This window comes from Setaria italica, chromosome V (genome assembly GCF_000263155.2).
Source record: "Setaria italica strain Yugu1 chromosome V, Setaria_italica_v2.0, whole genome shotgun sequence".
Lineage (NCBI taxonomy): Eukaryota > Viridiplantae > Streptophyta > Magnoliopsida > Poales > Poaceae > Setaria > Setaria italica.
Window position 1 is genome coordinate 27,634,455 of NC_028454.1, and position 26,889 is coordinate 27,661,343.

Sequence of the window (26,889 nt, forward strand, 5' to 3'; positions counted from 1 at the left end):
GCTGCAGAGCGGTGACGAGTCGCGTTCGGCGTTAATTAACTCCTGCCGTTTTTGTCCTCTCCGTCCCGTCCGGCGCCTGCCTCAAGCCAATCTAGCGCAGGTACACCGAACATCAAGTCATCAACGACTTGGAGAGTGGGATATGTGCCGGTGCTCAAGCCGCGAAGCGTGGCCATTTGGGTTTCGGGAAGGATTCGCAGCTGGTACGGCGCCCCGGTCTTCGTCTTTGACTAGATGCTGTTTTAGGTTTCGAGCATTGGGTACACGGTTGATTGGATGAGTCTATAGGACTTATTTTATTTTCATCAAAATATTTAAAACTGGCTCTGTTTGGATGCTAAGCTTTTTTTCAACTTTTGGAGGGAACCCGTAGATACCATAGTTTGAGTTGTTTGGGTACATCTTCGGTGCTGATTTCCAAAACTCTGTTTCATCAAATACCAAGATATGTTTAGGATTTTAAAACATTCACTCTCACCTCTGTTTTCTAAAACTGAGTTTGAAGCGTATTCCTATTCACTATATATTCCCGGTGGCTCAATGCCTCCATTTTTGGCTTTCTAGTTCCATCTTACTTCTTCTTAGCTCCCACACGATGCGCATGTATGTGTAATGCCGCAAGGTATGCTATGCATTGCAAATTAATCTCTATCACAAAAAATTAGATCAATCTAAGAGGAGTTAGGCGATTTTTCATTAAGAAGAAGGAATAGGTACTCAAATTTAAGCTAGACTGGACTCGAACCTGGGTGGTTAACAAGCCCGTCGAAGGCCAGGAGCGAGGTGGGCGACCGAACAAGGCCCCAGAAACAATGAGCCCCCAAATTCTAACAGTCCAACTAGCACCCGCGCACAAGCAAGCCACTGAATCGTCGGCCCAACCATGGCCCGTGGCAAACTGACTCGTGGGCCATCGGCTTGTGGGCTGTCAGCTGTGGCAACTCTAGGCTTCGAGGGCAAACTGAATCGTCATGTCGGCCATGCCAGGTTAGGAGACAAGAGGGCATTAGGGCACCGTCGTCGTCATGTGTTGCCACATCGGCAGTTCGCCAGTTCCGCAGTTCGTATTCCCATCGCAGCGACAGGCCTTGCCGCAGCACCTCGTCGGCTGTCGCTGGTGATCAGCCATTCAGCCCGTGAGCCGGACCTTGCTGCTTGTTTTGTTGCCGTCGCAACACTGAAACTCAGACTCTGAAAGTCAATCTCTAACAGGCCTGATCTCTAATCATTTTCTACTTTTCTTTTTCCTGTTCTCGTTGATTACAGATTACTTGATTTGTGGAATTGTGGTGCAATTATTGAGCTTTTTTTTCGTTGAAATCAGTAGACAACTACTAAGACAAATCTGTCAAATCTTGTACATGTACATGTGCTATTTGATTTAATTCAATACTTTTGTTTGGTTTATGGAACAAACGTTGGTGTCCTATGTCTACTACAAGAATTAGAAAGTATGAATTTGGTGCTGAAAAGCTTAAGAAGAAACAAAGACTAGAAGCTTTTGCTCAATCACAAAAGGGTGCACTTGATAGATTTGTTGTCAGAGAAACTCCAGAAGCTAATGTTGGTTACGGTTGTGGTCATTGTGATGATGCAATAGAGGTTGAGACTCCATTTGCTGAAATTCCAGAAGATAATGTTGATGAAGGCAACGGTAATACAGACGGAGAAGAACGAGATGGCGATGGCAATGGAGGTAATGAGACTAATATTGCTGATGCCGTTAGAGGTACTGATGGTAATATTGGCGATGGCATCGATAATTCTTTCCAGCATGATATCTTTGATCCAAGAACTTGGGATGCACTTGATCCTAAAATGATCAATATTTTGCTAGAAAAGGGTCCTAAAAGAGACTTGTCCATTGAGCATGGTCCTAGAGACAAATTCTTCAGAAGATTTTCCGCACTATCATACAGTAGAGTTCTCTCAAATGGAGAAAAGTGTGAGAGAGAATGGCTTGTGTACAGCAAACAACTTGACAAGGTATTTTATTTTTGCTACAAATTATTGAGGAAGGGCCTTGTGAGAGGTTACTTAGCAAATGAGGGGTTCAATGACTAGTCTCATCTTATCCATAGGCTTAAAGAGCACGAAATTAGTAGAGAACATGTCACAAATAGGACCTCATGGTATGACTTCCATCTTAGGTTGGGGAAGAATCAAACAATTGATAATGTTGCCCAGCGAGAACTTGAAAAGGAAAGAGAGCATTGGAGAAAAGTTTTGCTCAGGATTCTTTTGATTGTAAAATTTCTCGCAGAACATAATATAGCATTTCGTGACAGTAATAGCAGATTGTATCGAGACAACAATGGCAATTTCTTAGGATTGGTTCAGATGGTGGCTGAATTTGACCGAGTTATAAAAGAGCACATTGACTACATCACCAATGAAAAAAAATCCGTGATCACTATGTTGGTCCTTCCATCCAAAATGAATTAATAAAGTTGTTAGCTTCTTGTGACGACCGGCCCCAAATCTTCCCAGTTAATCTTAATCCTAGCCCCTGATCATCTGTCTAGTTTTTCCGCGCCTAAGTTGAGTGTTCAACCTTCCGACCGGTCCCGACCCCTGAGACCCGACCCCTCCCCGCTTTGCTCCGGTTCCGACCCCGCCAAAACCAACCCACCGTCGGATTCTTCTAAGTCTTTCCCAAACGTCCGTTCTATCTGACCAGTGGACCCGCGAGATCTTTTTCCCCCAGATCTTTCGCGACAGGCGCACTCGAGTTGCATGCCCGCTTCAGAGTCTCCCCGCCTCGTGGCTCGTCTTCTCCGACGCCCGCCGCTCAGCCTCGTCTCTGACCCGCGACCGAATGGATTCTCGCGCCCCCTTCCCCAATGGCAGCGGAAGCCCCTCTGCAACCTTTCTACAGCGCCTCGCCTCCCGCGCCCATCATCACACCGCCAGATCCCGGCCGCAGAGCCCGATGTCGCCCGTCTTTTCCGTCACTTCGAACACAGTCGCTCCGCCTGGTCTTCGCTACCCAACGATTCCTCCTTCGCCAACCCCGACCACGGCAGCGACAGCTCCTTTCCCCGCCCTGTCAGAAGCCGCCCGACAATCTGTTGCTCCGCGCTCGCCCGCGCGCTCGCGGCTGCCTATCTTCTCACCTGTGCGCCCTCGATTCTAGCGCCGTTAACCCGGTCGCGTCCATCAAATCTACCGCACGGCGACGCCCGCCTCCGCCAAATCTCAACCACCGGCATACCCGCTCCTGCGCCGCCCTGACGCCAGAGCCCAATGACCGCTGGCGTCATCCCCGAAGTCCTGCACCACCGCCCTCATCGTTCAATCGCCGCCCCGGCAGAGCACTCCATTGATTCTCCCCGGCCTTCACGCCGCTCCCCTTCTCGCTCCTGCGATGCTTCCCTTCCCCCGTCCCAGCCGCTATAAAAGGGAATGCGCGAGCCCACCAGAGTTCCCTCCGCCATTGCTGCCTTCCGCCATTTCTCTTGCTCTCTGCTCAAGCTCCTAGCGCCACACCCTAAGTTCCTGAGGAACTCTCCTCTCGGCTCCACTCCGTTTTCCCCAAGCCACCCAGCCGCTTGCTCCTCTGTGCTGCGTAAAAGCTCACTTGTGATCCACAAGAAGCACCGCCGCCGCCGGAGCACTGCCGGACTTAGCCGTTGTTTAGAGCCTTAGTCCCTCCGCCCAAGTCTGCTTCTTCCCGACCCCAAGCTATCCTTGTAGGAAGAAGGTAAGCTGCCGACCCCAGTCCGCTTCGCCCGACCCCTCTTATCCGCCCGACCCCGGTTCCGTCTCGCCCGACCCTATCTGTTCCGCCGACCCCTATCCGCCTCGCCCGAGGGCTCGGCTGTGATCTTTTCTTCAAACCGAGGGTGTATGTGTAAAACTTGGGAACCCTTCAGCGATTGAGTCTGAGGATCCCTAGTATACAAATCCTCTAGTTGAAGGATCAGATCATAAGTTCCTTTACAACCTTTACCTTTCGATCTCCACCAGCTCCTTTGAACCTCCCCACCCTCCTGCTCTTTGTCGCGAGTTTCTGGGCTCAGACGTGCAAGTGTTGCTGTTGAAATAACCGTCTATGCTAACTCTTGCATTGCATTCGTGTAGAGCTGCGCCTCGCCGACGGCTTCTACGAGCTACACCCGGCGCCAGAAGACGAAGCTGTAGCTGAGCTCCTGCCCCTAGAAGCCGAAGCCGCCCCCGAAGTCGAGCAGTTCTCTTCCTCCTTGCTCGAAGGCAAGCCCCGGTTGCATGAAAACCCTGTGTTGTTTTCCAAACTTGCGCATGCCTTCCTTAAAACATGCTTGTGCATTAACGTATAGAAGTTGATTGAAACCCTAGATGCATGATCTAGTTTCCTATGCATCTGAACACTAGCTGTTGGACCGAGTAGCTGCTTGCTTAACTAGGAGACGGTAAAAGCTGAGTGATTCCCTGTCACTCGCGAGTTGTAGGAGTTGGATGTCTACCCTTCTGTTAAAACTATAAGGACGATGGACGGGGCAGGGTTTTGGGTAACTCTTTGGTGGTCGGATGATCGCCCCGTCTGTCTATGAAAACTTGCTAAGGCCCGACAGTGGTGGTGTTCGTGATCAAGTGTTTGAAAGTACTAACCTCATACTTAGTATGGGATGAGGAAGCCTAGTACCGGATTGAACCTAGACGTGAGTGGTCGCCCCATTGTTCTTGGAACGGAGTTTCCCCTGCTGGTTGTCGCACGTGGTGGCAAGCGTGGTCACAGAACGGCAGAGGCCGGGTCTATGGAACCTTGCACCAAAGGAAATGGACCCGACACGGGTTAGGGAATTGATGGGGAAGGCCGACACAGGAAGCGACCTCCGGGTGCGCGGATGTCGTGAGGTTAGGTTCACCATGCATGGTTAAAGAACTCGAATCGATTCGTCTGCCTCTCACATTTTGAGACTGCTTGATCGCTATGTCACCCTGAGTAAATGAGGAATCTGATGATGACATGGTTGTTGATATATACATACCTTGCTTGGGTTCTATGATTGCTTAGAATAGGTTGCAAAACCTAGACCGGTTAATGAACCTAGAACCGGAGCTAAAACTTGAAAAATAGGGTTTTACTTAGCGCTTTTGGCAAAAAAAAGCTCAGCCAAAAGGCCCTGCATGTCTAGAAGTGTGGAGTAGTTTCTCCTGTCGGTTAAGTCTTGTTGAGCTTAGTAGCTCAGCCTTGTTGTGGCTCCTGTTTTTCAGGTGAAGTTGCTGCCCCCGACCCTTCTCCTGCTGGCACTTGGCCGCCCCAGCTCCCTCCGGGTTGGACGGTCGAGTGGGATCCCTCCTCGGACGGCGAGGAGAGGGATCCGTGATGTCCCGGCTGGCCTCACCAGGACGTCCGACCCCGAAGATTGCTTCCGCTAGTGGTTTTATTTTCTTTTGTCTTTCTGAAAACCTTGTAAGACTCTGATGTTCTTTTCGCAACTAAACTAAGTGGTTAATTTGTTAACTCGGTGGACTTGTTGTACTCTCTGGAACCGCTCACCTTCGTGTGACTCTGCTAAAATGGTCCTGTTCAAGTGGTTAAATCGGAGGAAAATCCGACGGCACTTCGTATTTACTCGGCTTAGGCATGAGCGTCGCGTATCAGGCGGCTAAATCATGTTTAACCAAGTAGATCCGAAGTGGATCCGCCACACTTCTGCAATTGTTGCCAAGGTAAAAGAAGCAAAGTACTTCTCAGTTATACTTGACTGTACTCCTGATGCAAGCCACCAAGAGCAGATGTCTTTGATAATAAGGTATGTTGATACATCTTCAGGTTCTGTTTGCATCGAAGAATCCTTCTTAGGTTTTTTGGATGTGAATGATACCACTGGGCAAGGATTATTTGATGTTCTATTAGAGAAATTGAAACGTCTTGATATTGATGTAGACAATTTGAGAGGATAGGGATATGATAATGGGTCAAATATGAACGGGAAAAATATAAGGGTACAGAAGAAAGTATTGGATAGAAATTCAAGAGCTTTTTATTCAGCTTGTGGTTGTCATAGTCTGAATTTTACACTTTGTGATATGGTAAAGTCTTGTCAGAAAGGAATAGAATTTTTTGGAGTTATCCAACGCATCTATACAACATTTGCTAATTCTACAAAAAGGTGGAAAATTCAAAATGATAACATATCCGGATTGACTCTTAAGTCATTATCAGCTACTCATTGGGAGAGTCATCTTGAAAGTGTTAAGGCTATAAGATTTCAGATCCCACAGGTGGCTGAAACTGATGATGACCCACTGAGAAGTAGTGAAGCTAAATCGCTAGCGGAAAATGAACTTGGTAGCTTTGAATTTTTAGTGGCAATAATCATAAGGTATGAAATATTATCTGTTGTTAATTTGATCAGCAAACATCTAGAATCAAAAGATATGCTTATTGATATTGCAATTGAGTCTGTACAGGGACTGATTAGCTTTTTTAAGAAGTATAGAGAAACTGGCTTTTCGAAAGCATTGGAAGCCGCAAAAGAAATTGCAATGGAGATGGATATTCACCCTGAGTTCAGTCCCAAGTGCAAAATCAAAAGAAAAGGACATTTTGATGAGGCTGCAGATGATGCATCAAATGTTTCACAATCTGAATAGGAGTCATTTTGGGTCAATTATTTTATATATGTTATTGATCAAGATATAGTTTCACTCACCAAAAGATTTGAACAATATCAAGGGTATGAAAAGATTTTTGGTTTCTTGTTTACTTCAGATAGGCTCGATCCTTGGATGATAATAATTTGATGGCTCATTGTGTCAATCTTGAGAACACACTTAAGAGTGGAGAACATAAAGATATTGATGGTCAAGAATTGTTTGCAGAATTAATTGGCATCCAAGATTTACTTAAAGAATCTATAGGTTCTAGATATTCTGAAGTTTTTGAAGAAGCGTCCCTTTTATCCCAATGCCCTTATCGCATACAGAATTTTGTTAACCATTCCTGTGACCATCCCATCTGCAGAAAGGAGCTTTACTAAACTCAAGTTGTTGAAATCCTATTTGTGTTCTACTATGACACAAGAAAGACTTAATGGATTGGCGACTATAGCACTTGAAAATGATGTCTTGAAGAAGATTAACTATGAAGACATAATTGAAGATTTCATTTCAAGAAATACTAGACGGATGATGCTTTTTAGTTGAACATGAGGTTAGTACTGTATTTATTTTTTAGCATTAATATTTAAAGTATTTCTAAATATTGTGTGAAATGACTTAGTATGAAAATGGATCTTAGTTATATTGAATATAATCTTTAAGGCCCCATTCTGCATTCAACACACGGGACTCCAATTCCTGGAGATGGCCCTGGTGATTAGAGTGCACGATCATCACCTCCCACCCTAACCCGTTGAGCTAGGCTCACTTCTTCAAATTAATCTCGATCACAAAGGTGGAAAAAATAATATTTTTCCACGATCACAAAGGTGGAAAAAAATAATACTTGAAAAACTAAAGATGCAAATGTTTTATTCTAAGTTATGTTGGTTCAGTTTTTCCTTAAGAACACGGTAGTTGGCTAACACGATGTATTAGATTTAAAACAATACTGCAAGCCCCAAACACTTAGCAATTTTAGTGAAACTGCAAAAAAAAAACTGTAGTCTTCATAGATTGCAGTAGTTGACCCTTTCAACTTCATAGACTGCAGTAGTTGACCCTTTCAACTTCAGAAACTGCAGTTTTTCGGATGATATGATTTATGAAAACTATACCACCTAGGACCTAAGCCTAGCAGTGAGTTGACACCATGTGCCAATATTCAGGGCCTATCTGGAATGCTAGATTCAGGTGTGGAGTGAGCAAGAAAACGCAGGAGCACATCGTCCTTTATCTCACGCATCGCTATGGATGTGGGATATAAAAAGATGAAGCATCAAAGATCACTAGCGACTAAGGCCCTATTTGGATCCCTTGGCTAAAGTTTAGCTGGCTAAATTTAGCCACTTTGGATCCAAACGGGTCCAGCTAAAACACAACTAAACTTTAGCTACAGCCCAAAAAGAGCTTTAGCCATTAGCTGGTCAAGAGTTGCTAAAACTAGCTGAAAGGGTGAAAGACCAAAATACCCTTAGCATTATCTCATGGCAAACATCCCCGAACCGCCGTTGTCGGTCTCCTCCTGATCCCCTTTTCCCACCGCAGTCCACCAAGCACCGCCCACCAACTCCATCGCCCCGCTGCCGTCCTTCCCCATTGCCGCGTCGCCACATCCTACCCCACCGACGCAACATGGCTCGTCGGGATGAGCATGACAATGACAACTCGTTTTGGGATCCCGCACTACCGGCCTCCAACCGCGCTGCCACGTCCGGCGATAGTGCCGTCGCGGCCCGCGCGGGCCTTCCTGGGACCCAGCTGCCCACCCTCCCTTCCTCAGCTCCCCGTAGCACGCTTCCCATCCGACACCAGCGCCTTTGCGGACTGGGTCACCTCCTTCGCTGCCACTGACCGCAGGGATGAACTCTCCCTTGACTTCAATGAGTCAATGCCAGCGCGGCCACGACCGCCTCTGGCGCCTCGCTGGGCGCGAGCCTCTAGGGCCCGGCCACCTCCACGGCATCCATGCACTAGGCGGCGCTGAACTATGGGATGATGAGGACGAGTATGCATAGCAGGTGATGGTCACCATCAATGACCACCTCTTCAAGGGGTTCCTCTACGACCAGGACCCGAACAACAGCCGCCACGCCACCATCAGCAACAAGGACTCCACCATCGAGGTGCCCACATCGGGAGACAGCATCGTCGGCACGTAATGCCGCCCGCAGAGCGGGATGAGGGGTGGTGGCGGCGGCGGCGTGCGCCCTGGATGATGCACAGGCGTCGGGTGGAGGAGGAGCCGAGCCGCCGGCGGAGTGGCGGAGTAGCGCTGCCTGTAGTTTGCCGACCGCTATGCTTGCGTGGCTTCGGCCCGTGCGATGAGGAAGATGCTAGTGGAGGCGTGGCCGCGTGAGCAGGAAGATTGATAGGAGGTGGGAGAGGGGTAGGATTGATAAATACCTGATTTAGCTGGTGAATCCAAACATGTCTAACTAATTTTTAGCCAGATACTACTTTGGCCAGCTAAAATTAGTTGGTTAAACTTTAGTTGGGATGGATCCAAACAGGGTCTAAGAGGACTTTAGAAAAGAAGAATCATGTGGCATCAAAAACGCATCACCCTTAAAGTTAGGGTTAGCCATTGTTTTTATATGATTATTAGTTATAGTGATAAAACAAATTAGTTATAAATATTTCAAAATCACAATAGAACTCCTTTCGTTCAAATTATAATCTTTCTTTGTCTTCTTTCAAAATAGAAGAAATTGCAGAACATCAAGCGCAAAGCTAGTTCTGGTATGTTATATTATAGGAGTAGTTAATTATGAGAGGGAAGGTGGCATATCTTCATGTTGGTACAATTTGAACAATATAGCTAAGATAAGTCTCAGTGCACAGTTTAGTGTATTGTTACCAAAACTGGGAACTAGGTAATCGTGCCTGTTGAGTGTCATGGGGATGCAACTCCTCTCACATATGATGAAACTCTCTCCTCTCTCCTCGTAAAAATCTTGCCAAGTCAGCAAAATTGCTTATATGGCATGTGACTTAATGCCCATGATAAGTCAGCAAAATTGCTTATATAGCATGTGACTTAATGTCCATAAAACTCCTACTGAGACTGGCCTAAGACTAGACTAGAAAACAATGCTCACAAATTTGCGTTCACTCTCTGTTGACAACAAAAGCTTGCTGGTTACTGCACCAGTGTTGACACCGGATTTTGACCAATCCTATAAATTCGGAGTACAAGATAATTGGAGTCACGTACAACAATAAGAAGCTAGCATGCGTGTATATGGGCACGGAGTCCAAATCGACTTTATTGGATTGATCGGCAAGGAGAGGCAAGGATGATATAAAGGAAAGGCCAGCACGTATGGATAAAAATGATTAGAATATACAACATGGATTCTGGTGCACTTTGCATGCCATGCGTGGGAGGCTTCCAGAATAATTATGCATGCGGCCGATCTGTGCATGTACGGGAGGTTGTTTCATAGAATAAAATATTTTAGAGATAGAGTTGGGTTAGTTAGAGATAGAGTTTTTTATTAGAAAAGATTGTGTACGTGACTTGCCTTGTGCGTGGTTAGATGCCAATTATGTAACGTCCACCCTACAAATATAAAGGGACGTGGCTATTGTAAAGAATCATCACACGATCAATATACAACACATTTATCCTTTATTTACCTTTTCGGCTTCACGCCATTGAATTAGGAGTAGGAGTAATATAGCTTCTCGACGAGTTCTTTCTAGCAAGCTGGGCTGCATCGATCTCGATCTTTGGCGAGCTGCAAAGTTCCGTCACCAGGTGTTCTAGGCTTTAACCACCGGGCGCATCGCTGTGGTTTCGTCTAGTTTCATCTACCAGTTATCGAGTATCTTGGATCTTTGACTTACGACGCATCGCTTCTGTCTCGATCTACGGTATTCACTAGTTATCCCGCCTTGATTAAGCTTGCATCGGCTGATATTTATCTGTTATTTCATCTTGCCGTTCAGTTTGCTTTAATTAGCTTTAGATCGGTTCATCATAGACGATAGATCATTTAATAGTCTGTTGCATCTTAATCTTGGTTACCCCTTCGAGTGTTGTTGGGAGTAAGTTCCATTGTGATTGGATTCATCAGCTGGCGGGGTTCAGATTAACGTCCTGCTAAATATTTCTAGACTACAACTACCGGGCGCATCGCTGTGGTTTCACCTAAAAATATTGGTGGTGATGTTAGTTTAGATCTCATCGGCTTGTGGCTCTAGCTATGGTGGAGCAACAACTCAACACATCGTGTTTCCTATCGGCCGTATGGCTGATGGTTATTGTAAATTATATTAAATCGGCCCGATCGGCCGACTCCATCGAACTTCGAGAGAATTATCTCCACCTTGTCAGTTGAATGGTCAAACTGACTGGCACGCCCACGCACACCATGCGCGCCGATTTGGATTCTGCACTGGAGTTAAGCAGATCTCCCAGGTCCTCATGTGGTGATGCAGGGTCCACCACCTTCAGGATTTTGCGTCAACACTCTCATAAAAATGCAAATATCAAACAATCAATTATCATGAGTGGTCTAGGAAATATAATTGTACTTCTTGATACTTTTCTTTAGGTATCTCTTAGTACTTCCTAACTTTCTCCACCGCAAAATTTCACTGGATGGACGGCTCTCATTTTTTCAATCATTGTAAAATCCTCTTAGTATTTAATACCATCTTAGTGATATGATATTCTTAGGTACTTCCTTCTCATACAGAAATATAAGTACTCATAGGTCTCAAAATTTGCCCACAAATATAGTACTCAAAATCTTATGATGCGATGCAATGTCATGTTTGGATTCTATTCAGCTATTTTTGTGGGCAAATATGACATTGCACCCAGCTAATCCCAGTAGGCATAAGTTAAGTTTTTTTAATAATAAGCACACCCGTGTACTAGTACTAGGAGTAGCAAAGAAGTTGTAAGAAAAAATAGCAAAGAAGGCAAGCAGAAGGCCAAGTGTGTTGGGCTGCCGACAGAGCCGTAATTAGAAATCGATGGCCTAGCTATCCTAAGTTGGAAGCACGAGTTGGGAAAATAGAATCGGGAGTTTGTTTTTGCCACACGAGACAAAGAGATGCAGGAGCACATCAGCTGCAATTTCAAAGGACGTACCAGTCCCAACCTCCGAGGTATAAAAGCGGCAATAATTAAGCAAAGCCCTCTCCTCCCAAAACGTCCCCGCCTTAATCGCCGTGCCCCGGAAGCAAACCCCCCTCGAATTCAGCGGGCTGTTCCCACGAGAATTTATTACTCCCACGCGCTCTCCCCCGATCCCGCTACTCAACGGAACTCGATCCGCGGCGCCTGCCTGGGCGCCTGGGCCTGGCGCGCGCAGCCGTGACGCCGTCTCGGGGACGGACGGCGACCATGACGGCGACGGCAGTTATGGCGGAGCGGGACGTGACGTCGACGGCGCGACTGGGACGGCACAGCCGAACGGCGTGCGTTTCGTTGTCGGGATGGGGCGACTAGCCACGTCAGAATGTGGGCCCTGCTTGCTCGTTCAAATTGTGTGGGGTGAAAAGCCCACGGGGTAAGAGCCCAGTCGGGTGCTGGTTATTTACGGGGGGGTGCCACTTATTTGCCGTCCGGGCCGCCTGACGCAGTGACGCCTGCGCGGGAAGGTGAGGCGCAGGATTTACGCACGCTTCGCATTGGTTTCCTCCCAATTTCCAAGTACTGTTTCTTATTTTAAATGATGTTTTTAATTGCTGGTGGGTACAGCTTCGAGCCTCGGACGGCACCGGCATCAGCATGGTACGGGGCGAAATCGTATGCAGAGCTATCGTCATCCCTGACGAAAATGCATCTCCAAACTAGCCTCCTTCAAAGTTGAATCATTTTCAGAAGAAGAAAGATAGAGCACTCGTAGTAGCTGATTTTTGAAGCAAATCAAACAACAACTAGGAGGACTCAGCCACGCGGGCCTAAAATCAAAAGGCTAGTAATTAATCTGCTGCGTGTGACAGAACAATGTTGCCAAAACTCCAAAGATACGCTGGGGCGCCATCGATCCGACTTCACAGGCAGAGGGGATCCTGCGCCTCCATTTTGGATCCATGTCGCTCACGAGCGGGGGCAGCGCGGACGCCATGCACGCCGGCCGCCCCGAGGAGCCCCAGCGGCGGCGATGATGGCTTCTCTGCGGGCCCGACCTGAGACAGCCAGCAGCAGGACGACGGGCGGGCGCGCCCCACACCGTGCCCGTGCATCCTGCAGGCCAGGCCTGCACAGTCTCGGCCGAAAAGGAGGCGGCTGCCGCACTGCCGCAGTGGTAAAAGGAGCTGACTGACTGTGACTGACGACCCAGCGAAAGTCAGGCCGGTACTTCTCGGACAGGTTTTGATTGACGTTCTTGTCTCTTGTAGTCTTCCTCCTCGGCTCCGGACGTGATCTCTTGTCTCTTCATGCACCTGGTGGAGCACATAGTTACTGGTACCCGTACATTGGCTAAATTTAGGGACGTATTACATTGGGTAAATTTGGGTAAATTTAGGAATGTATTACATAGATGGAGGCTAAATATTGAGATGAATCTATTGATTTCTAATTAATCCATCATTAGCAAATGGTTACGGTAGCATCACATTGTCAAATTATGGATTAAGCTTAATAGATTTGTCTCGTCGTTTAGCCTCCATCTATGCAATTAAATAGTTTACGTTTAATACTACTATACTAATTAGTATCTAAATATTCGATATGACAGGTAAGTTTAGTTCTGGGAACCAAACGACCCTTTATTTTTTACTGCCCTCATCGATCGAGTACGTGTGAGGTGATGCTTCAGTAATCAGCAAATATACGTGTGTGGTGATGCTTCAGCAATCGGCAGGCCATACTTTTTTGCTTCGTTCTGCCATATACAATAACCAGGACTATTAATCTCGATCAACATGACGCCCGTAGTACTGCTAGTGCTGTCTCTTGCTGCATGTTTAATCGGGTAAGATTCCCGGTGCTTTAAAAAGAATTGCTGCTGGTACTGTAGCAGTAGTAATACATTTTACCTACTGCAGTGCCGTGCATCGTACTGTTCCATGTACCATGTTACATGCATGTCATATCGTTATTCCTCTTTTTTTTTTACCGTGGAAATGGTAACCTCAGGCATGTGCGACGAGCTACACACATATAAGCTCAGAGGTTACGGGCACGTTTAGGAGGGCGCAGGCCCGCTCTGGCTCCTCTAAGCACTTTAGAGTGAGAGGAACCAGAACCGGAGGAGCCATTCATCTGTGAGAGGGAGAGAGAGGAGACAGAAAATAAGCAGCTCTCACGAACAGAACATGAACAATTGCGTTGCACGAAAATACTAGATGGAGTCGGAGCTACAAAGAGCTCCACCAAATTGGTCCTTATTACTATGCCATCGTGAATGAAGCTACACAGCACGTATTGGACGGGAAGGATCTTCTGCAGGGTGAAACAGACAAGATGGCGTGCTACAAATTTACTACAAGCTAGTTACCGGCTACTAGGCAGTTACACTCGTACTATGCTAGTATTTACCTGCATCTTCCGCGATCGTATATCCTTCTGCCATGGCAGATGCAATCGGACAGCCGACCATGATGATTCACAAAACCGATGGCTCGCACACGTACAGAAATTAGAGATAGATACACGCAACGGTGGCCGGTCGGTATACAACATTTACTTGTTTGCTGGCGAGCGGCGACGTACCACTTGCCCAAGGGGGCATCAGAGCATCATGGCTTTGAGTACGCATAGGACAACGTACCGGAGCTCATCATGTATATGTTTTGCTGTACAAGGTACAGAGAGAGGTAGGTGGTTAGGAGTAGATACAGGTTGGTTGGTGGCACGTACAGTACTCAACAGCGCCCTGCCCGCACGTAATTACCATAATCTCCTTGGGAGAATATATGACGAGTACTTTGGTTCTGTTTGGATACTTGGAATTAAATTCCATTCTAATAATTATAATTTAGACACAAATTAATTAAATTAATATAGTTGTACGTGAAATATTTCTTATATTATTGTTGGCCAGATGGGAGAGATTATGTACTGCACTTCTGCTATAGGGAAGCGAGTCAAAGAGCGTGTTCTAAATTGCATATTAGAAACACAGTATAAGGATCTATAGAATCAATTTCCATCTCCCACCCCCATGAATTTAAGATAAGTTTACATCTAAAATTTGGAAAGTTGTGGAATGCCACGTTCCAAGACAAATAGGCTATGTAGATTTCAAAATGAATAGGACCGTAGCAGTTTGCATGCATACGACCGCTAAATAACAGTGCGCCGCTACATTTCGTGTTTATCGTCGTCGTCCTTTCTCCTTCTCGATCTTGTACGAGTACAAGACAAGACAGTTGCGGTGTACTGTACCTGCACGTACGCGTTGTCACTTGTGTACCATGATGTGCGACGTTCTCCATCCGAAGGACTAAAATCAATGTCGATCAGGACGTAGGGGGTGTTTGGATACACCGGACGAAACTTTAGTCCCTATTACATCGGATGTTTGCACACTAATTAGGAGTATTAAATATAATCTAATGATAAAACTAATTGCATAAATGAGGGCTAATTTGCGAGACGAATCTATTAAGCCTAATTAGTCCATGATTAGCCCATGTGATGCTACAGTAAACATGTGATAATTATGGATTAACTAGGTTTAATAGATTCATCTCGCAAATTAGCCCTCGTTTATGCAATTAGTTTTATAATTAGTTCACGTTTAGTCCTTTCTAATTGGTATCCAAACATCCGATGTGACCCGAACTAAAAATTAGTCCATGGATCCAAACACCACCGTAGTACATACTAAGATGTTGATGCATGCTTCGTAATAATACACCTGGCGGTACTGTGGCGGTCCAAGCGAACACTTATGCACGGGACAAGGGGTATGTGTAATACATGTTGCTTAAGTTTCACGGTAATTAAATTCATGACTGACAAATATAAAGCTGCAGCTGCATGAGGCTCCACAAAGTTGTATTGGCCATTCACAATGGATTGATGGCTAGAGAGATGAGGGTGTTGCCTGTCTCCAAGCGAACATGCATGCCATGGGGCAACTTTAGGCTATGTCGTGTAATGGACGCTGTCTTAAGTTTCATGTCGAATGTATGGTTGACAAATAAACATGGGAATGCTTGGAAGAGGAGAAGAAGAAAAAGCCTATGTTTCAATCTCAATACTTTAGGATAAACAGATATTTTTTTCACCTGGAATGAAAAAACTTTCTTTCTAGCATGTTGATGGTCGAGGGAATGACCGCATTAAGATCTCCATTTCAAGGAAGAGGCCGGAATCACCCTAGAGGAGAAAAAGAGATAAATAAGATGGGGATTGTAAATGTCCATATACTGTTTACAAACTGGGGAGGAGGACGCCACCATGTTGGGGGAAGTGGTCGCCATTGCTATTGATGATTAGATGGTTCTAAATAGGGCTATTCTGATTTGTTAGAGGGTTTCACATCGAACATATCTCATCTTGCCAATGACTATTTAGGATTTTTGGTCCAATGGGTTATAAAAGTTGTGCCGGTTTACGCTGAGTCATCTTCACTACACAACTTTGCTAATTACCTCGGAAGAAAACATTGCACTTGCACGTTTTGCATGAATGGTTGGATACTTTATCCTCGCTACTCACTTTCATAATTTCACCATTTTCTTTGTTGACAAAGAGGTCACATTAAACCTTTGTTGAAAAATATATTAATAAAGAGTTGCTATTACATGACAAAATTTCATTAATCGAAACCATTGTTTTCTTAGAAAACAAAACGAGTTGTACGAGTATCAGGAATAAAACCAACGACTCGCACTTAAATAGTAGAAGACCAAGAATAAAACCTTAGTTTTAGCCTTCGCATACATTTTGAACTAGCTACACACCCCACTTGCTACGCTCCAGGACAAATGCTAGCTAGGCTCATCTGCTATGATGCCACATCGCCCATACAAACACGTGACCACAAAAACGGATAAGTGCCCGCATAAACCCTAGAGAGGCCGTCTCCACTGCATCGAGCCAAGAGGCCTGTAAAAGTTCAGACAAAGTTTTTGGCAAGCAGCAACAGAGACCAGATCAACCCTGGGATCCAGTGGTGCCTGCCTGCCAGCGGCTGCAGCCAGCAACTGCAACAAGCAGCACGGCAGCAGCCAGCAGTTGGAGCTAAGCCCTTGGTGGACCACGTCCACGAGGACCATGCCACTGCCCTCCCCTGCACGGAGGGGGACCTCCTCGCCACGAGTCCGCTCTAATCCTCCCTGCCAGGTGGTCCCCGCATGGAAGAGCCTGCTCGGCCCACGAGGGCACCCTGGGCAGCATTTACTCCCGGGCCGTCCGATCGGGAACCGACGGGTGGGCCGCGCTGGGCCCGGGGCTCCACCGGTTTTTAAATGCGTTTTTCATTCAGGCTGTAGGGGCAGAGCTGTTAATAAGGCGAAGATTGGAGGGCGGAGCGGGCAATCCAGCCGTCGACGGCGATCGGGCGGGGTGGTGGAGGTGGAAGTGGAGGTAGTAGTAGCTGAGGAGGTAGCGCGGAGCAATGGAGGTTTAATTGCTTCGGCGCCCTGGCTCTTTAATGGCCACTCCTTCCAACGCCTCCGCCCCAGCTTCCACGCGCTCGCACTGAGGGCTAGGGTTCGCGAGCGGCGCTCGGCGAGGAGGAGAGGCGGCGGTGGCGGTTCGGAGGCCGGCAAGCTCGTTCGTCGCCGTTGCGTTCTCCGGTGCGTCTCTCCCCACCTTCGGTGCCGTCGGTTCTCCGTTTCGCTCCTTCATTTGCGGGGGTTTCGATTTCGGTCGCTCGGATTTGAGCTGCAGAAATTGGTCGGTTTTGTTTCCCCAATTTTATTTTTTCAGCCGTTCGTTTATGGAAGGACATGCGAGCAGAATCTCTCACCGCGTTTCGGGGTGGGGATTTTCCTCTCGGGAGAAATTTCGATCCCGTTTTGTTTCCTTCCCACATGGAGAGGCAGTTTTTGAGGCGCGAAGCGCGGCGAGATCTGCGAGGACTGGAATAGTTTGTGATAGGGGATTCCTGCGGCGTGCCGGGAATCGTGTGGGCAGGCTACTAGGCGGGCGGAGGACGAGGCGGCACTGTGCAATCTGACGAGCAGACGGAGCCGAGCTGCCGAGGGGAGGCGGGGTCACCTTTCCCGTCTACAGTGGCGGCGAGGACGCTCGCAGCACAGGCGCGGCGCAGCGGTGGTGCCCCCGCTGCCGTCTGCCGGCCGCCCATAAAGGCTGCAATCTTTCTCTCAATCCGCGGCCTCGGGTGGGTCGGGACCCAGCGCACCCAGAGCAGGGGAAAAGGCCGCCTCCTTTTACCGCAATCATCTTTACTGGTCTCCGGTCGTGTTGCTCGCCTTTTTGGTTCTGCCTGCCAAGCCAAGCACAGGTGCAGCGTCGAACTCTGGTCGTAACTGCCAGCGGCTCCTATCGCCGTTGCCATTAAAGTTCCCCCGGCGCGGTTGTTGTGTTGTTTGTACTAGGCGGGCATCACTTCCAGTTCGCTTTAAGCTGCTGCTTTGGCCGCTTCTTCTTAGGTTGTGGAGTTCTTGCTTTGGCAGTTGGGTTGGCGGCTTAGAGCTTCTGGATTTGTAGGCATTGCCGGTTCTCAAGAGGAAGGGGATGATGGTGGGCTCTTCCCAGCAGCAGCTGCTGCAGAGGAAGGGGAAGGCCGTGGCCGAGAAGGGCGCCACCACTGCGACTGCGGCGGAGGAGAAGGTGGTGGTGGCCGTGAGGGCGGCCACGAGGGAGATCTCCAAGACGGCCATCATCTGGGCGCTCACGCACGTCGTGCAGCCAGGCGGAAGCATCTTAGTGCTGGTCGTCATCCCGGCTCATACCTCTGGTACTGTTTCCTTTCCTTGCGCCTCTGTAACAACTATGCAATCAACTGTTATCCGCTGCTCTTTGTTTCCCTATTTGGCTTTTGTGTTTGCTATATTAGAATACCAATAAGTGCTCTTGTGCACGTTTGCTTGCGCTACTAATCATAGCCACTTTAGTTTCAATGATCACCTAATTCCATGGACTTTGTTCAGTAGAATCGTCAACATTTGCTGAGGTTGTGCACTAGTTGCCTGAAATATCTGCACCTCTCCTTCATTTCAGGCAGGAAGTTCTGGGGCTTTCCTCTGTTTGCGGGTGATTGCGCTAGTGGCCATAAGTCTATGTTGGATCAGAAATATGATATCTCAGAGCAGTGCGATCAAATGATGAAAAAGCTTGATGCGTATCATAAAGACAAGGTTTGGAGCCGGAGCTACTGCTTATTTAGATGTTTAAATAACTCATCGTGTTTAATTTATTGCCATTTCTGTAGATAATTGTGAAGACTAAGCTTGTTTCTGGCTCTCCTTCTGGTGTTGTGGCTGCCGAGTGTAAGCGTGCACAAGCAAGCTGGGTTGTGCTAGACAAGTAATGGTCAACTCCTAAAACAATATTTTCTTGAATACATCCTACTTCCATTCATTGGTTTATGTTTGCTTAATTGTATGTTGCTGCTGCTCAGGGAGTTGAAGCATGAAGAGAAGCGTTGTGTGGAGGAGCTTCAGTGCAATATCGTTGTAATGAAGCGTTCTCAGCCTAAAGTCCTCCGATTGAATCTTGTGCGATCTCCTGAGAAAGAGTCTAAATCAACCTGTACACTTCCACCTGTGTTGGATGGTTCTACTGGTAAAACCGCTACTGATATTAAGGAGGCACATAGTTCAACTCGAGGACCGGCTGTAACCCCAAATAGCAGTCCAGACTTGGAGACGCCTTTTGGAAGTAGTACTGAAGTGGGAACATCCTCTGTCTCAAGTTCAGATCCTGGGACATCTCCATTTTCTGCTTGTGAAACAAATGGTTCTCTGAAGAAAGAGGTGCAAATAACAAAGGATCAAATTCAGCATTCGGATGTCAATATTTCTGATTCTGACAGTGAATCACCGAGCCCTCCTGCAACTTTCTCTGTTCAGCCATGGATGGCAGACATTATGCAGGCATCTGCATCCTCAAGATCACTTGGAAAAGGTCCACGGAAAACTCGTACTGCAACTGCGGATGTTTTGCTGGAAAAGATCTCCAAGCTAGATCTCCTGAATGAAATTAGTGCTATGAGAAGCAGGTCAGACTTAAACTTCCGTGGAGATGTTAGGGATGCTGTGTCGTTGGCAAGGAGTGCACCTCCTGGACCACCTCCTTTGTGTTCAATATGTCAGCACAAGGCTCCTGTTTTCGGAAAGCCTCCTCGGTGGTTTTCTTATGCTGAACTGGAACTTGCAACTGGTGGCTTCTCCCAAGCAAATTTCTTAGCTGAAGGTGGATTTGGGTCTGTTCATCGAGGCGTCCTTCCTGATGGCCAGGCAATTGCTGTTAAGCAACACAAGCTTGCAAGTTCCCAGGGTGATGTTGAGTTTTGCTCAGAAGTGGAAGTTCTTAGTTGTGCACAACATCGAAACGTTGTAATGCTGATTGGTTTTTGTGTTGAGGACAAAAGGCGTTTATTAGTTTACGAGTACATCTGCAATGGATCCTTGGATTCACATCTTTATGGTAAGAACATTTTCTCTGTTGCATTTATGTATATAGAACTGTTAGTTTTGGTTATGGTATACTTGCTGTGTGCAAGTTCATTACGCACCAACTACTTTTGTGTTCCTGATCTTTTATTTCCCCCACTGTCCCTGTTTCACTTTTTTGGCGCCAAGTGTCCTACAGAATTAGTGATGTTGACATAAATCTGTCTCTTAAGCTGTTCTTGAAATATCATTCAGGTCGTAATAGAGAAACATTGGAGTGGGCTGCGAGACAAAAGATTGCAGTTGGTGCTGCTCGTGGGCTGCGGTACCTTCACGAGGAATGTAGGGTTGGCTGCATAATCCATCGTGACATGAGACCAAACAACATCCTTGTCACACATGATTTTGAACCACTGGTATGGTCCTATCTCACTGATTGGAGTGTAAAGTTAAGCATTGTTCTTGTATCTTTGGCATTAGTCATCTTTCCATATATGTTGAAGATTCTGTATCTAATGCAATCATCAGGCAATACTTATATTGACTGGTGGTGGACTATAGTTTCCATTAATTTTTGTGATGATAGTTGGGTATTGTTGTTTATGGAGGCCAATCATCTTATTCTTTGCTATTACACTTCTCTGCATGATAGGACAGTCTTATCTTGTGCGGATCTTCTTTATAGATTGGTAAATTGATTATATATTGTCTGCTGAACTCTGCCATCATCCAATCTTTTTTTTCTGTGGTTCCTGTTGACCTCTTAATTTCATGGTATGATTGTAAGCTCCCCTATAATTCCCCGACAGGTTGGAGATTTCGGCCTGGCACGATGGCAACCTGATGGTGACATGGGTGTTGAAACAAGAGTCATTGGCACATTTGGGTAGATATTGAGATTTTATGACTTTATTATATGAATATATCATCATAGGCAGTTTCAACTTTAGAGTGCATCTAACGAGAGGATTTTATGACTGTCTGCAGTTATCTGGCACCCGAATATGCTCAGAGTGGGCAAATAACAGAGAAAGCTGATGTGTATTCTTTTGGGGTTGTGTTAGTGGAGCTTGTCACTGGGCGGAAGGCAGTTGACATTAACCGACCAAAGGGCCAGCAGTTTTTAACTGAATGGGTGAGTTAACTTATTTGATCCTAATTTCTTCTGAGTCAAGTCTTTTTCGGATGGATAAGGTACCCAATAATCTGTGTGGATTTTATATGTTCATAGGACCTCCACCCTATCTACAGAACTTGTTCTATATAACCTGTAACTTTGTGTTGAACTCATAATATTTGGATCGCACCAGGCACGCCCTTTCTTGGAGGCGTATGCAATCGATGAACTCATAGACCCGCGTATAGGGGACCGCTACTGTGAAAATGAGGTGCATTGCATGCTGCACGCAGCAAACTTGTGCATAAGACGTGACCCACATGCAAGGCCTCGCATGTCCCATGTTAGTGGCACCATCCTCAACTCTTATCATAACCACTGCTAAAACTAGATTATGTATGCTTACCCCTTCTATGTCTTGTGAAAAAGGTTCTTCGCATACTTGAGGGTGACATGGTCGTCGATTCTGGTTCAGTTACGGGCAGTAGTGATTCTGGGAGCAGGAGCTGGAGGATGCTGAATGAACAACAGCATTTCCATGAGTACAGCAGCCCGGGCCAACAAGATTCGCAAAGAACGGTCGAAGGGAAACGCTCCTACAATGCTTTGAGGGCCTCTTGGGACAGAGACAAGCAGAGCATCTCCAACAGATATTAGTGCTGTTCACATAAAGCAGTGGAGTTGAGATGTTAAATTCTGTATTATTCCCTCGCCCTACCTCCCTGTCTCTTTTTGTTCTTTTCTTCACTTGCTAGCGATTGTAGGCTGAGAGCTTTTGCTGATATATTGTGATGGTGTATAGTGGAAATGGTAATAGGTTAGCAGGTTACAAGTATATTGAGCTCCGAGGCAGCTCTTATTTTGTGTATGATGATTCGAGGAAATGCGGTGGCAAATGGCCTCAAGGCAATGGTTCTGCCGTTCTGGAAAATATTGCATTGGTCCTTGTTATCATCACATTAGATCGAGGCCTGATGTCCCATTCAAACCAGCCAATTTTCCAATGTAATTAGATTTTGGCTGGCAACTGGCATTACACTAGATTTTGGTTGACAGCAGGAGCAATTATTTGTGATTTGGATCTGGACGTGATTGTTATACTGTTGCTCACACTTTCTTGAAAGTAGCCCTGCTGCACGTACAGACATACTGACATACACAACCGGGGCGGTATCTCCACGCTGTTCTTGTCAGTCATGGTGTTGCGTCCGTCGTGCTACAGGTAACACCGCTGGTACGCAATAATGCCACATGAGTGAGTGGTTGGCCTTACAGGACAGGCCCCGAGTCAGCTGCATAAACTAGAGTTATCTTCTAAACCCTGACCAACGGCAGATGGCACCACGGGAATTTCAGGATTCACCATCCCATTCATACAGCCAGCGACCCAGCAAGCGCCAGAATTGCTGCACGGCGCTCCTTCCCAACCAGTCGGCCATGGCGCCCTACCATGTACTACAGTGCTGCACTGTAACGGCTGCGTGCGTCTCGCTGCAGGCCTGCCTCCCTGCTGCTAACGGCGAAAAGATGCTGGCCATGTAGCTCCGCGTTGGCCCCGGCCTTCTGCTCTGCCTGTTTCTGCGGCGCTCGCCTCGCTCGCCGCAACAAACGTCCAGGCCGGCGTCGCCGTCGCGCGGACACATCACGTCGCGGCATCGACTGCATGCCAGTGGCTGGTTGCCACTGCCGGACCATCGCTCATCATTTCCTGGCGTTCCTATGCGCCGTGCCAGAGGCCAGAGGACGACGGCCGGCCAGGGGCCACGGCATCTCCGCTGCCGCCGTGCGTACGCGTACGCCGGCTCGTAGCAACTCGTGTAGTGCTCCAGCTAGCTACGGTGGCTGGCTGCGAGTCTGCGAGCAAGGAGGCCACTGTGCCACGGCGTGGTGGTCCGTGCACGGGCGCGCAGGCAGAGAAGAGCAATCATGGCGGAACAGGGGGTTGCCTTGGGCTGTTTGACCGGTACGGTGGTCGCAACAGCCACAACTGGCTGGACCGCGCGGTCCACCCTCCGTCCTTGGCTCCTCTCGCCATGGGGGCGTGTGCTACTTGGCAATGCAAATAGGGCAAATTTGTTCCTGGACATTCTTGAATGTTGGTTTTTTTCTGATGGACATCTTTCAAATATATCTTTGTCAATGGACATTTTACCTTTGTGGTTATTTGCTGATGGACACTGGAACTAATAAAATATCAATATTTTGTTTGGAGGAGAGAGAAAGGGTGTGCAAAGTCAAATTTGCCCTTAGTTCAAGTGGGGTCCACATGGCATTTTTTTTACCAAGATGTAGAACGGCGATATACAGGATTAGATTTTTAGGATTTTATTAAGGCTGCCACTGGATGGTGAATATGGAGTACTGTTATGGGGTTTTATGTAAGATAGTGAAGACACAAGAATTGTCCAATAATTACAATATTCCTCGAGGGCCTTTTGTAAAACCTCAAGATCCAATCCATGGAGGCCGGCGGCTCCGAGTCTCTAACGACAGCGGATGACCTCGCCGGTGCTTCAGCGGGCGGGGCCCTCGTGCGAGCAGCAGGAAGGAGGAGGAGGGGGTCTTGGGAAACTCTCCGGCGAAGTTCCAGCTGCAGAGGCAAGGAGAGGTGAGGATGGTTGACTGTGCGCCTGTGCCGTTGCTGCCGGCTGCCGCCGCAGGACCTCGCGGGCACACTCCACACCTAAGGATTGCGCACGTTAGACCTCCTCCAATGGTACGAGCTAGTATATAGCTCTAAACATTTTAGAAGATAAATTTTTTAATGATCTAGCTCTTAGTACATAGCTCATAATATAAATGACTCCACACATCATTCTCATGTAATCTTAAAGTACGTGTATGAGATTATTTCTTGATCAAGAGATAACTCTTCTCTTTCCTATTAAACTTCTCTTTCCTATTAAAATATGAGAAAATATTTTATGAGGTAGTTGGCATGCAACATTAAAGGAGGCAGAAGTGTGCGGGACCTGCGCAAGGACATGGACGGCAACGTCGTCTAGGATGCTGAGATTAGACGACGTACTGCTGCATTGCTGGGCATGGCCTCTGCATCTTGCTTTTTCTCTTGCTTGCGAGATGTCAACAAGTGGCTGGTGCAAACGAACTATGGATCGTGCTTAGCAATAGCTTCCAGCATCCAAGTTGAGGGATTACCTCGGGCCGCGCGCCTATGACCGCGTATGTCCTGGCTGCGGGCGTGTACGCGTGTGAATGGGAGAAAGAGCAGTGGAGGAGGAAGAATACCGAGATGAGAGGAAACTGGTATGTGGGCCCTACCTTCCCAAGGGCAAAATAGACTTTTACACCCTTTCTCTCTCCTTCAGAAAAGGATATGAATAATTTATTTGCTTTGGTGTCCATTAGCAAATAGTCACAAAGAAGTAGTGTCTATTAGCAAATACAACATCGAACAATGTCTAGCGGCATAAACCACATTTCTGTAGTGTTCCACGGCAAAATTACCCCTGCAAATATGCTTGGGATTGGCAAGGTTAAAAAGGAAAATTCGGTAGCAAAAGAAAAGAACGGTGTTTTATTGTTTCACATATCGAGGGTCTAGGCAATAACGAGGGTGACAAGCTGCCTTGGTTAGTGACGGCGGGGACGGAGTGACAACGTTGGGAGCAAGGTGGCGCGGTGAGGCAGCATGCAAGAGCCGCGGGGTCAGGGGTGCGGGCGGAAGGAAAAGAAGAGAAGGTGCTAGGACTGCTTGCCAGCCGCTATAGGAGAAGAAGAAATTGGTGAGGGGCTAGTGGTCGACTAGGAAACTGTTGTTGGGCTGACTGGGCTTCACAACGTGCACAAAAGATAGATAGGTAAGCTGGGTGGTAGCCTGGCCGGCGTACCGCGTACATAGTGATACCGTGAATTTGCGTAAAATAGGCATTTTGCCCCTCAATTTTGCCTCGAGGGTCAAGTTCGTCCCCTTTCAAATCAACCAATCTAGTTCCTTAACTTTCATTTTTCGATCAAACTCGTCCTTATGCTGATACGACACTCCATACTAGCATGAGGCTAATGCGAAAAGTCTAGTTATTCTTCCCCTCCCTAATTTCTTATGTCGTGTAGTGTTAGGCAAATTTTCTAGCTGCTGGATACTCATTTTAATTTGCAATGGGTAAGCTTTGTAGCTAGGGTAAATTAAAGCAGTAGAAAAAGTTAAACAAGTACACGTGCAATGTTCCAAATTAAAGGACTACTAGTAAAAAAAGTGATTGCTGTCACATATTTGTGTCATATACACCAGAGATTGCTAGGAATGCTACCTAATATATAAACATACATAAAGAAAATTCTTGGAGCTCAGTATATATCGAAATTCTTGGAGCTCAGTATATATCGAAGGAGAGACAGAGATCACGGGTTGAGTTATGGAGCAGGAAATATTCCACCACGATCAGTAGAGAGTAGAGTTGATGCTGACGGAAATTGAGGGGAAGAAGAAACCAAGGGCAAAAATGACTTTTCGCGTTAGTCTCATGCCAGTATGGAGTGCCATATCACCACTAAGGACGAGTTTGACGAAAAATGAAAGTTGAGTGCCATATCACCACTAAGGACGAGTTTGACGAAAAATGAAAGTTGAGGGACCAAATTTACCGATTTAGAAATTGAGGGACGAACTTGACCCTTGGGGAAAGTCGAAGGATCAAAACGCCTATGTCATCGAAGGCCAAGGCACTACAGGCAAGTTGCAATAATTACCAATAAATTCATCTCTTATTTTTATTATTTCTTTTGCTCAATTTTATTATTGCAATTTATTTTGAACAATTAAATTCCTAGAAATTGAATTGTATCTTGTATCCTTAGGTTGCAAACCCTCACCTAGTTTTATGAAGAGTGGAAATATGTTTTCTCTTGAGCTACTAATTAATTTTAGTGTTGTGATTTTAGTTGAAACCGCTAATTCACCCTATCTAGTTGGTATCCTAGATCCTACTGGTGCCATGTGTGTCTAACGGCTAACTGGTTTGAAAAACCGGAGGCTCCGGTTTTAGGACCGGAGGTTCTGGTTTTCTACTGACGTCTAACAGCTAATTTTTTAGGGTGAAGTATTTATACTCCACGCCCTCTCCTGTTGCAAGCTGTTGTTGCTGAGGTTGCTGGTGTGCTTCCTACCTATTGTAAGCTAAGTTAAAGTCAAGATAGCTTTTCCCACCCCTGTTTGTGAGGTTGTGTGATCATAGCTAGATCTTGAGAGTTGGGTAGTAGAGAGGAGCTATTTGTGAGCATTAGAAGAGCACCCAAACCCTTCAGTACTGGTTTGCCTTGTCAAGTTTCAAGTGAAATGTTTGTTAGTCTTGGAGGTGTGCCTCCTAGATGGCTAGGTGTCGCTCGGGAGCCCCCAAGGTGTGGCGAGCCACGGGAAAATTTGTGCAGGTCGTGCTTTGCCTCCGCAAGGGAAGAAGCTAACTAGTGAAGTGGGAAAGTGGTTGAAAAATACCCGACTCGGTGGAAGGGAGTTGGAAAAGATTCGTATTCTAATTAGTTCCTCAACGAAGATGTAGGATTCGCCTTGGGTGAATCTGAACTTTGAAACAAATCTTTGTGTATCCTCGGTTGTTTGCTCATTACTTGCATTCATTGTCACACTTGTGAATTCAATTGATCTACTCGGGTGTTTGTGTTTGTGAAGTGCAGGAAACCTGTGAGCCTACTGAGAAACACTCCCT

General features: G+C 46.7%; 1 protein-coding gene and 1 pseudogene across 1 annotated transcript; both read left to right on the forward strand.

Moving 5' to 3' along the window:
- Window positions 1-1,428: 1,428 nt before the first annotated feature.
- On the forward strand, window positions 1,429-7,134 carry LOC101758000 (annotated as a pseudogene).
- Window positions 7,135-17,089: 9,955 nt separating this feature from the next.
- Window positions 17,090-22,276, forward strand: LOC101768813 (inactive protein kinase SELMODRAFT_444075). Its single transcript, XM_004969029.4, has 10 exons — window positions 17,090-17,307; window positions 18,185-18,434; window positions 18,698-18,834; window positions 18,909-19,003; window positions 19,098-20,125; window positions 20,347-20,507; window positions 20,901-20,977; window positions 21,079-21,226; window positions 21,402-21,551; window positions 21,638-22,276. Exons 2-10 carry the CDS (start codon window positions 18,212-18,214, stop codon window positions 21,863-21,865), a joined length of 2,247 nt encoding a protein of 748 aa, XP_004969086.1. The 5' UTR covers window positions 17,090-17,307; window positions 18,185-18,211; the 3' UTR covers window positions 21,866-22,276.
- The last annotated feature ends 4,613 nt before the right edge of the window (window positions 22,277-26,889 follow it).